The sequence below is a fragment of the Setaria viridis genome, chromosome 7, assembly GCF_005286985.2.
Source record: "Setaria viridis chromosome 7, Setaria_viridis_v4.0, whole genome shotgun sequence".
NCBI lineage: Eukaryota > Viridiplantae > Streptophyta > Magnoliopsida > Poales > Poaceae > Setaria > Setaria viridis.
The window spans coordinates 17,333,205-17,345,172 of record NC_048269.2 but is presented as its reverse complement, the minus strand read 5'-3'; the positions used below and the strand labels follow the sequence as shown (position 1 = coordinate 17,345,172).

Sequence of the window (11,968 nt, the reverse complement as noted above, 5' to 3'; positions counted from 1 at the left end):
CTATCTGTTTTAAACGTAAAACGTTTTGAAATTGGCCCAAGTCAAATTTCTTTTGCTTTGACTAGCCTTTAAAAAATAGACCATCAACTATAATATCAATGGAACGGAGGAATTTGTGCTGCACGCCTAACCCTTGTACTGTCGGTCTAACGAATGCAGCGGGTCATACCCCATATCGTATTTCATACCGTATTTCTTGACGAGTTTTCATTAAAGTATTCAGCAGATACAGCAAGAACGATTGGAGCAAGACTTATCAGCGCTGCAGCAGGTAGGGGTGGTAATGAATCAGGATCCTCCTACCTCCTTCACAATCCAACTTAACCTTATCTATTTTTAGATCAAAATCATATTATATTATTATGATCTGACCCTTATTGATCTCAATCCTTTGCTAAGCTAAATTTGAGAAACTTTTACCACCCCTACTTACAAGCAGTACCGGTAATACAACCGAGACTCTCGAGTTGCAGACAAAGGCGAGAATGTAAACCCCAAAAATGCAGTAGCCCCTATTGCTTTTGCATGGTAAACAAACGAGTGTTCGGGGAACTACATCCCGAAATGGAACATCTTCGATAGGAAAAGTGAACATGACCTCAGCGTTGAGTTTGGTGCTCTCTTCTACAATTATAGGAAAAACCTCACCATATCCTCAGCTCAGATTCTGCCTTTCGGAGGAAGCAACTAGTTTTCATCAGTCAAAAAATTTGCATGGTATTATTTCCAGATAAGCACAAAACAGTTGGCGGGGCAGTGCCAGGGCGTGAACTTATATGTCAAGCAGCAACCTCCTGGGATCCTCGACCACGTCCTTGATGCGGCGCAGGAAGAAGACAGCCTCTCTGCCATCAATCAGCCTGTGGTCGTATGTCAGGGCGAGGTACATCATCGGCCTTGCGAGGATGTCGCCGTTCACAACCACAGGGCGTTGCACAATGGAATGCATCCCAAGAATTGCTGACTGCATTTCATTTTAGATGGCGTATAAAATGAATGGACAGAGCCTGCTACAGAATGTGTTTTACATGACTGGAGAGCAAGTTACCTGTGGGGGGTTGATGATAGGTGTGCTGATAAGGCTTCCATAAACACCACCATTGGAGATGGTGAATGTTCCTCCTGCCATGTCATCAATTGACAGTGCCCCCTCATTTGCCTTCTTTGCGAGGTTGTTTATCCCTTTCTCAATGTCAGCAAAGTTCATCGTATCAGCATCCCGGATAACAGGCACCACAAGGCCCTGAAAAAGATTTACATCACAATGAGATACGAAAGAAGGAAACAGTCATCAGAGTGACAATTATCTGCTATATGATGGTACCTTGGAAGTGCCAACAGCAACACTGACATCAACATAGTCCCTGTATATGATGTCATCACCATCAATGACAGCATTGACAATGGGCTGGTTTTGAAGTGCAGAAACAGCAGCCTGCAAAAATAAATGAAATTAACACAACGATGTAAGTGTATCATGCAAGAGGTTGCAACACACAAGACTGGCAGGTACCTTGACAAAGCAGGACATGAGACCCAATTTGACACCATGCTTTGTGACGAACTCATCTTTATAATCAGAACGAAGCTTCATCAAATTGGTCCTGCATTAATCATAAGATTTAGTGATAGATAAACACAACTATCCGGACTTCAAGAAATGATAATGGCAAGCAGAAAGTAATGTTTAAGTCCACATGTAAGAAAACAAAGATGATAAACCACATATATTGATATAAGAATTATTTGCAGTTTTGCACAACAAATGATGAGATTATTTTGGTCAGTGCACCTCAACGAAATAACTTTCTATGAGCATTCATACATATTCAATAATCATATGACGCAATCTTTTCATAAGTTAGCATATGTTCTTAATTTCCAGGGTGCTTTAGCAAGTATTAGGACCCCTTCAAAGTGGAGCAGCAATCATATAGTGAAACATACTCCAACAAACTAGATTCTTTATTGCTTGGATACTAGCCACATCTTTTAACAATTAGGATGATAACAGGAGAAGGCACAAATAAAACGATGAGATAGAACCTACTGTTATGGTTACGTGAAGTATTGTTATTATATAAGAATAGGACCAAACTAAACTAACACTTACATGTCAACTTCATTAAATGTGGTCAGCATTGCAAAGGTGTTCTGAGAATCCTTCAAACGGTTTGCAATACGCTTCCTGAGCCTTGGCATTGGCACCTGCAACAACATGGTAAAATATTGCATGTCCCTTGAAAAAAATCTGCAGCTGTCATTGGATAATATAGGCCTTACCCGCCGCTCTCGTTCTTTTGGAGGGAGCTGTGGTTCTGAAGGGGACGTTTTTGATGGTGCAGCAGGCTTAGGTGCTTGTGTCTTTGGTGGTTCTACTTTTGGCGCTTTCTCCTCTACTTTTGGTTTTTCTTCAACTTTTGGTGGAGAAGATTCTTTTGGAGTTGCTTCCTCAGATGGAGCAACATGTGTTTCAGCAGATTGAGCAGACTTTGATATGATTGCAATTTTGGTGCCTGGAGTAACTGTATCACCTTCACTAGCAATGAACTGGAACACAACATCAGTCAGAAATAGCAACAATTAGTATGGGAGTAGCTGCTGATCTGTAACATTAGTAGATATAACCACTGATCTGAAACATTAATAGATACTCATGGTATTCAATTCAAGTATGTATCTTTGATCTCTGCATAAAGCCACAGCTCCAGTACAGGTAAAGTATGGCCAAGAAAGCAGACTGGAAGCCAGAAAGGATCACAGATATTCACCTTTTCAATAACACCAGCTTCAGGACTTGCAACATCTATAGTAACCTGAAACAGAAAGGAAAACAGTCTTTCTATGACCATTCGCAAATATGGTGTTTCTACAAATATTCAAACAGAAGGCACCAATACCTTATCAGTTTCAATCTGTGCTATGGGCTCATCGGCCTCGACTCTGTCACCAGGTTCTGTTTCAAAGAAGTGTTAGCGACAGAATATAGAACAACCTAAGAGGGAGGGAGGGGGAGAGAGCATACTCTTCAAGAAGTTAGCAAGAGTTCCATCAGTTACAGATTCACCCATGAAGGGCACAACAGCCTCAACCTTGTCTTCTGTAGAAAGAAAAGCAAGACTTGATAAGCACATAATGTGGAATGCATTTATAGAACACTATTTACCTCAACAGGCTATTGTGGTTTACCATTATCTGAAGCAAATGACCTACTCCAAACTTGGTACGGAGAGGCATTCGGCATGTAATAACGTCTTCTAAAAAGATTCAATCACAAGAATAAAATTATTGTATGAAAGTAAAAAATGTAAGAAAACTTAATGTGAGGTCAATGATGAAGACATTCATATTCATAACAGTCTAATAATTACCTCGTTAGCTTCGAGCACTGGGACGTAGCTGGAATCAAAGCTGGAGAAAACAGACATTATAGTCAATAGTTAAGATTTGAACACTAAAAACAGGGCCAGTCAAACTAATTACCTGAAAGTTGACTGCTGTAGTTTCTGACATGTGTATAACTCCTTAGGAGGCCTAGGTTCTGCAAGTAAGTCAGATCAGTGAGAAAGAGAGAAATTAGCTGTAAAGGAGTAATACATCCAAGCATATATTATCTGTGCATCAGCACTACTACAATGTGAAAGTGTAAAATGGCATAAAAATAATAAAACCATAACTAAGAAAATTTGATACACTACTTCAGAATGAATTGTAAATCAGTATAGTAACTTAGATAGGATTGGCATGGTGGATCAATCTCAATTGTGACACTTTTCAAGCTTGTATAAAGGAATGCCCTGAAGGTTGTTAATAAAGGCACCAATTCAACTTAACATTGCTATAAATGATGGCCACAAATGCTGAAGCAGCTGCCATACTTTACAGCTGACTCAGATGGCATGTTCTATTTCTTATTTACAAAATATAGGGTCTGCAATAACATAAAGCTTTAGGATATAGTCACCCCCTATCAGCAAATCCCACTCCCACTCCTACTCCATTAACCATCAAACTATCGTTTCTTATGATGGAAGAAGGTTTTTTGGGGAAAATGAACTTGGGCTACCATACAAGCTTCTTAGTTTTATTTATAGGCAACACCTATCAGTTCAACAGCAATAAGGAATAGCATTGGTTGATAAAATAATCTCCAAAAACCTTCATATTTGAAGCAGTAGGTCTAAGATGTTCGATTAATCTACGTGTGTTTGACTCCTTTTCCATTAACAAGACATATCTGGGTCTCAAATGGTGAACTGTGAGCTTTATCAGTTTCTTGATTAGCATGTATGCCACAATTTTACACACTATTATGCATAAAACCCTATTCTTAGATTGATACATATCACACACAAGGTCACATACCGCATGATCACATAAGGTTATCAACACTGAGACCAGTGCAACTGAGGATCTAGGTCTTCTCAAACGCACGCCAAAAAATCTCAGCTAAAAAGTAACTTATAGTGGTATATAAAAATGAACGCATTCTTGGTCTCAAGTGCAGAGCACAAAATTTTCATCAAGACAATCTACTTAATAAATATGGTCCAAAAATATCCAGAAAAAAGTTAGCATGGAACAATGAACCAAGAATAATCAGAAATACCATGAACCTACTCCTTAATTAATGGTACTTTCAGTTGTACACTAAATAGATTGTTCTACACAGCGCAGAACGGGTTCTCTTTGCAGGAAACAGCTAGACAAAGGAAAATACCATAGCACAACAATTCAACGCCCATTATTCTCTTCTCAGATTGTTTTGGTGACCTAAACCAAAGAGATGGTAGCAAGGAAATCAATTCACTAGACTCCTTTAGATGTATGATACCCCCACAGAGAGCACGAAACCTCACAAGATGGGGAAATTACAAGCTTCACGCTTACTCTGCATCCATTTGTTGCCCGTACATCATATCCCTTGGCCACTAAAAGATCCCTGAGCTATACAGAACAGTTAATGGCAAGGTTAACACTGGAATGGCCAGAAACAGCAGAGAAGCACGTTTACAACCCTAATCCGTGTGGCGCGCCCCAAATCATCACCCCCAGGTCCCAGGTCCGTCCTAATCAAATCATGGGTAAAAGCCTAGGACGCACAGCTGACGTCCCTCAACCATCAGCGCCCCACGCCGCCCACCTGCAGGCTCGGGGAGACCCAGAAGCATCAGCTTCGACGCCACCAGATGCCCCTGCAAAACCAACCACGACCCCATCCAGGACGCCTGGACGCAAATCCGAAGGCGAAGAGCACACCCATCGGACGGGGGACGCCGCATCGGACCACCGCGCGAACCCTAAATCCATCGGCTTCTCCCGAACCAGAATGGGGAACAGGAGCTAGCCGCCAAGGGAGACCACGCGCACGAGGGAGGAGAGAGGGAGGGAGGGAGGGAAAGGGGCATTACGGCGCCGGCGCGGCGGCGGAGGAGGCCCGAGGCGATGCGGGACGCCATTCGCCGGAGTCCTCACGGCGGCGGCGGCGACGGCGGCGTGTGGGGGAAGGAAGGGGGCACCAGGGATTTGATTTGGGTTGGGTCCCTTTCTATTCTCCCTCGGGATGCAAATCTCTCGCCTCCTCCTCGCTTCTCTGACTTGCGAAAGGGGGGTGGCCGCGTGCAATAATGAGATCTGGAAGCGGAATGGGGGGCCCAGGCGCGGGACGCCCCCTCTGGTCGCTTCGGCTTCTCCGGGCCGCTCCTGACCCACCTGCCAGTGGGGGGCGGCGCCCTCTCCCTTCCGTTACTTTTTGTTTCTCTTGGTGGCGACTTCCTTCCCGACTTCCCGTCGATGCCAGGTGTCTGCTTTTGGTCTATTTTTTTTCTTTTGTAGCTGCCACGATCGTTCAACCTCTTTGACTAATGACAATTCTCTCTTCGTTTTGACTGGATTGGGAAATAATTTCATGTACCGAGTTGATGACATTTTTTTACAACGTTGATGGTGTTTATAGTCAAGGCCTCCTTTGGATTCTCAAAACGTTGGAATAGGAAAAATGTAGGATTACAATCCTATAGGAATTTAGCACGCTGGAGACTTTTAAAGGGAGCATTTGGATATAACATCGGAAAAATATAGGAATATGAGGAGAGACAAAGGAAAATTTTCAAAAGATGGGATCTCATATTAGATTTTCTTCAAAATTTCCTATGGATTGAGGCATTCCATAGGAATTTTGTAGGATTCTTGGATGTCCAATCCTTTGTTCCAAAAGGATACATATAAAAAATTTCTATAGGAACTAAATCCTACAGAATTCCTCCGCCAATCCTTTATTCCAAAGGGGCTAAAAAATGAGGTACGATTTTTTTTATAAAGAGGTACGATCTCTTTAGTTGAACGGTAGTGAGAGCATTAAATTGAGAGATACAGCACCCATGACACGTAGTACGGTGCAAAACATAAAGTACTTCTCTACGGTGCATCGCCACCAACCAAACAGTGTGTTAATGGCTTATCATTCACATCAAGTTTGAGCTTGGCTCCTACGCTAAAAACACCATGATCATACGAATGATGATATCAAGCTCAATCTACTAGCGCACGAATGTACGTAGGTTTATCGGTTTCGACTACGTTCTACTCCCGGCATGTGGTTAATACTGTTCAACCTCGATCAGTGTGCCACAACGGTACAGTCCTCAAATGACACGAACGGAGCAACCACCAAAGCAACAACATACGGTCATCCAACAAACCCGGTATGGGGGCTGCCCCTAAAAAGGGACCCCGAATGTCATTCATATCATTCCCTGGATCAGTAGATGATACGGACACTTCACACGAGAAGTATCACATCCATACTTCGTACAACTTTTATTGATAATTTACATAAGGTTGAAAAAGAGAAAGAATATTACAATGATAGGGCCGTAGCCTCAACCTTAATTATACAGCGGAGTCCTACATAACAATCCCAAGCCTGCAAGCGGCTTGGCTCCTAGGGAAGATCCTCGTCTTCCTCACTAGCAACTTCTTCCTCTGAAGAAAGAAAGGAAGGAGAATCAAGGGTAAGCATCATATAATGGGTACTCAGCAAATCCCACAATTGTTGTATTATTTCATGCAGGATTTCAAGGAATAGCTGCTAGTTTGCCCGAAAGCTAGTTGCATGCACAATGTATATGGTTATAAATTGAAGAGAATGAAATGCAAATATTTATAAGTTGTTGGTCCTGGAGGAAAAACTAGCTCCCTACCGGTCCCTAAGTTTTAAGAGCATCGGGATCCGTTAGGGATTACCCGAGCCAGCTTTTGCCTTATTTCTAGACACATCCCAAGACAAGCCTGAATCTCACTCTATGACTAATCAATGGGAGCTTTAACTATGTGAGCTCTTAACCGTGAGCCTCGGCTATTCGAAAAGTTTTTATAACTCTGCGTAGAGGTGTACACTTTACCCACACGTTCGATCAGCCTGTACCTTGATCATAGGCGGTACTGACCTACGAGACCCGTACCCACCAGTATCTATTCCTAGACAACATTCCCTAACTCCGTCCATAGATATGGCTGGGGTCTAAATAGGGGTCACACTATGTCCACTCGTGGACTCTGTCCCGGGAAAAGATGCATCATAACTTGACATACAATGTCAACAGGTTCTACAGACCTCAACTCGAGACCCGTGCTGAACAGACCTAGGATTGCGAAGGTCTTGCTCCAGTCTATCTGTTGCCCACAGTGGCCTCTTGGGAAAGTTTATTAGATTCTGTAGTGGGGTGTGAATCAAGGCCTCACATGTTTAGTCACTCCCGAAGGCTGTACCTTTTTGGCACGTGCGGCTGTACTATTCACTAGAAAGACTTTCCCATGATCCGGTCCTCATATGACTAGAGTAAGCTTATTTAGGATAGGATCCTCTACCGAGGCTATCCTCTTACTTGCGGATCCAGCCTTAATTGGCTGCTAGACTTACTTAAGTTATTTTATGCCATTTTTAAAGTACTCTCACTCCTCCTTAGAATTTGTGAGTCATGATATGACCTAGTGTATATGGGGTTCATGATATCAAGGAGGGCTCAAAATTATTAGGACGAGCTAAGCAACGAAATAAAGGAAAATATACAAAGCTTATAAAAAAATTATTATCTTGGTTTATTTTATTAATAAAGCTTGGGATAAAAGATGATGATGATTTGTGGGACTTTCCTTCCTCGAAGTCTGGATCGAGCTTCTTCTTCGTAGTCTGGATCGTCAAATGCGTTTTTGGTGTCGTCGTTTTCTATATTATCGTAGTTATACGTAAGCAACCAAGCAAACAATTATAGCAATACATCAAACATGGGTTACAGGAGGATAATTGGGGTTTAGGAGGCTTGAGTAATTTCCTAGAATTTTCTAGGATTTTTCCATAGCTTTTCGGGATGGTTTCCTATTTTTGGCCACATGAAATATGGGGTTCTTCATTAATGAAAGGAGGGTTTAGTTATAGGGGTTATGGATGTGAGATTTGGACAAACAAGGTATGGTTGGGTTTAAAATGGGTTCTAATATATTTTGGTGAATTTTTGATAATTTTTGGGAATTTCTAACATGGCTAGGTGAGAATTGGTGTATGTTTATTCGGGTGGCTGTAGCTAACAAAGCGGATGGGGGGAGGAGAGAGAGATAGGCGGTCCTGGCATGATGTGGCGAGGGGGCCGTGTGGGGGCTAGCGTGGCCGGACTGTGCTGTGGGCTGGCGGTCCACGTGATGGGCTGAGGGAGAGTGCGTGCATGCAGTGTATGTAGATGCGGTGCAGGGATGGGAAGGGGAGCAGCGCCACCCAGTTGGGGTCACCGGACCGTCGCGTGTGGCAGGACAGCTCGCCGGCAGGCTGTGCCGGACGAGGGAAGGCTTGGGCCAGGGCAGGAAGTGGCCAGGGGCTAGAGGAGGCCATGGCGGACCGGTGGAGGACAGTGTGGTCAATGAGTGGTGACCGACGGCAAGCTTGGAGCTTGTCGGAGTTGCACGGCAGCACGGATGCGAGGGGAGTGAGGTCTAGAGGGGGTTTGGGGGTGCTAAGGGCATGGGAAGGCTCGAGGTGGCTCGACGCGTGCAGTGGAGGACTTAGGGTGGCCGGTGGTAGACCGGAGCAACGCCGGCGGCTCGCCGGAATCCCGACGGCGCAACGGCCGAGCGGGGATATGGCTGGAGAAGGCGAGGAGGACATATAGCAGCACGGGCAGCATAGCGGTTGTACCTGGGACTTTTTGGAAGCTCACGCGGGCAGCGTGACATCCAGAATTTGGCTGGCGGCGAGCTGCGGGCAATGGGATTGAGCGGCGGCGGTGGTTTAGCGACGAGCGGCCAGCGGGAGCGGCGCTTCGATACGGGTGAGGGAGGTGGCTACCACTGCGCGGGGCTCCTCGACTTCGACCCAACCCGGCTCTAGGAGATAGAGCATGGTGGCGGGTGGAGGAGGTGCGGCAGGATCCTATTCCGACGAAGGAGAGTGGTGGAGAGTGGTGGAGAGGGGGGGTAAGGAGTGTCGGAAGGGCTATTTATAGCCCAACGAAGAGGATTGGGGGCTCGGACGGCCTTGGCCAAGCTTATCCGGGCCGGCCGGCCGCCAATGGTGCGGCGGCGCGTGGCATTAGTGGCGGGGGTGGATAGGGCCGGGAGAGAGGATGCTGGCGGGAAGGAGCGCGGTTGTGGACACGCTTGGTGCTGGCACGTGTGGCGCGCTCACCGGGGAGATGAATCAGGCTGGGATGGAGGAGATCAGGGGGAGCTCGCCGGTGGCCACGCTCTGGAGCGCGGGGAAATGAATAGGGGCGGTTGGGTTCTTGAGCGGGGGGAAGGGTTCTGATAGGTGCGGCGACGATAGGAGTATGAGCGATGGCGGCGCGCTCGCCAGGGAACAGTGAGAGTGGCTGGAGGGCCGGGTACGGCACACGGCTGGCGTGATGTCGTGGGCGGGCGAGGAGAAGGGAAGGGGGGATGGATGGAGGTTGGGGATGATGACATCAGGATGACATCATCGTGTGGCAGGGCTGGGCTAAGCGAAGTGGCAGGCCGAGGCAGTTGGTTTGGGCCATGTGCGGGAGAAAGAGGAGGTAGGCCAGGCTGGAAAGGGGAAGGGGCCGGTTCTGAGGTTATCAGCCCAAGTAGGTTTAAATGGTTTTTCCTTTTAGTTGGTAAGGTGTTTTAAGTTCAAATTTGAAATATGTTCAAATTTGAATTGGTTTTGGTGTAAGGGCTTGGAAGGAATGTTAAGGTGGAATATTTTGGAGTAGATGGAGTAGTTAGCTCAAACAAATGCATATTTGATTATGGAAAACTATTTGTGATGCAATAATTCAAATGCAAGGCTCTATGGCTTGAATTGCTATATAAATTTTAGAAAAAGTTTTTGGGGTCCATATTTTAAATGCTTAGGAAAATTGGGATGGTACATCCGGCCCCACCTGGTCTCAATTCTTTCCATGTTAATAATTTTCCAGGATCCATCATAAGTGTCACAAGATCCTATTCTAGCAAATGATAGGAAATCACTCGATTTCTCCCTTTGTATCACTATTTCTGTGCCTTATTTTTTATTTCACGAATCATGTAGATGGCATAAGAGGGGAGAACATGTATGACCAAGGAGAGGAGCGATGGAGCACGAAAGAAGAGGACAAGGATGGAGAAAGAACGAGTTGCCAACTCTATGACTACAAAGTTCTTAAGGCTGCAACAAGTCATTTCTTAAATAGTAACAGGATAGGGAGCAGTGGATTTGTGGCCGTATTCAAGATAATTATTAGATAAATATTTAATCATTTTAGTTTGGTAATAAAAAAATTCGCGAATTTCACACTAACATAGTATTGTGTTATGAAATATGCCCCAATGAAGTTGGGGATTTTGGTAGTGATCGTGTGTGTGGGGGGGGGGGGGGGGGGGGGGGGGGGGGGGGGGGGGGGGGGTTTATGCTATCTCCTCATGATTCTGCAAGAGTTTGCTGATTACTATGTGAGAAGGTGTGGCAGCACCGGAAGGAGAATCGAGCGGTCGACGTCATGGACAGGAAGCTGGGCGTCAACGGGCAGGAGCACGCGGCGCGGCACATGCTGAGGGTAGTGCACATCGTGCTCCTCTGCGTGCAGTAGGACCGACCTGCCAAGGCGGCCGACCATGGGGGCAAGTCATTGCCATGCTGAGCAGTGACAACAGGACGGAGGTGCTGCAGGAGCCATCTCTTCCAGTTCCAGGGTACATCGTCCGTACGCCGGCGGCGTCTGGCCCGGTCCGGCTGTCGTTGTGCCTTGGGTGTAGGTAGAGCTACCGCCTACCGGTGCTCGCCTATGGAGCCAGATCAGACCGGTACGTGAATGGCTTGAAGTCAGGCATAAGAGACGAACTTACTGGTGTTTGGTTTTTGGTCCAAATTATGAGATGCAAGACCTGTGCTATATAAAATATGAATACTTAAGGAGAAGACTTTTGAGTTCACTGACGTAACACATATGGTCATACAGCATAAAACTACGGTTATTACATTGGTTATTACCGATTCGTAAGTCGTAACCCTTGCTCTTAGGCGGGCAAAAAATTTTTAAGGTTCAACGGAAGGGAGGGGGAGGGGTAATAATTTTAAGAGAGATTAGTGTTAGAAGTTCATGCTAATCAAAATTGCCTATCTTTGTTGTCTCTCATCTGTCCATATTCTAAGCACCATATAGGCTTATATTTCATTTTGTTAGGACATGCCTTTGGCCAATATATAGTTATTCTATATTAATATATATTTTTTGTGATAGAAAGTTGATGTCACTAGATTCGTACTCGAAAATACTTTATTATGAATATTCTTTTTCATTACATAAATGTGCTGTTGTAATGAAACGAAATATGACTTACAAAATACAGACGGATGATGATCACACTATAATCCTTATCCGGTTGTGATACACTTAGCTTCAGCTATATGTTTAGTATTAAAATAAATACTCAACACCTGGTGCATACGTGTACACATAGTCTGCGTGGTTACTGA

General features: G+C 44.9%; 1 protein-coding gene across 2 annotated transcripts; it reads right to left on the bottom strand.

Annotated features, from left to right (window-relative positions):
• Positions 1-488: 488 nt before the first annotated feature.
• On the bottom strand, positions 489-5,595 carry LOC117865024 (dihydrolipoyllysine-residue succinyltransferase component of 2-oxoglutarate dehydrogenase complex 1, mitochondrial). 2 transcript variants are annotated; one of them, XM_034749101.2, is made up of 13 exons: positions 5,412-5,595; positions 3,484-3,541; positions 3,372-3,411; positions 3,190-3,257; positions 3,026-3,100; positions 2,901-2,956; positions 2,772-2,816; positions 2,284-2,550; positions 2,114-2,208; positions 1,514-1,604; positions 1,325-1,435; positions 1,049-1,243; positions 489-964 (listed from the first exon to the last, which is right to left on the bottom strand). In XM_034749101.2, exons 1-13 carry the CDS (start codon positions 5,457-5,459, stop codon positions 773-775), a joined length of 1,341 nt encoding a protein of 446 aa, XP_034604992.1. In that variant the 5' UTR covers positions 5,460-5,595; the 3' UTR covers positions 489-772. The 2 variants fall into 2 exon arrangements, with proteins under 2 accessions (XP_034604992.1, XP_034604993.1); XM_034749102.2 differs by having other exon boundaries at positions 3,190-3,254.
• Between the last annotated feature and the right edge of the window lie 6,373 nt (positions 5,596-11,968).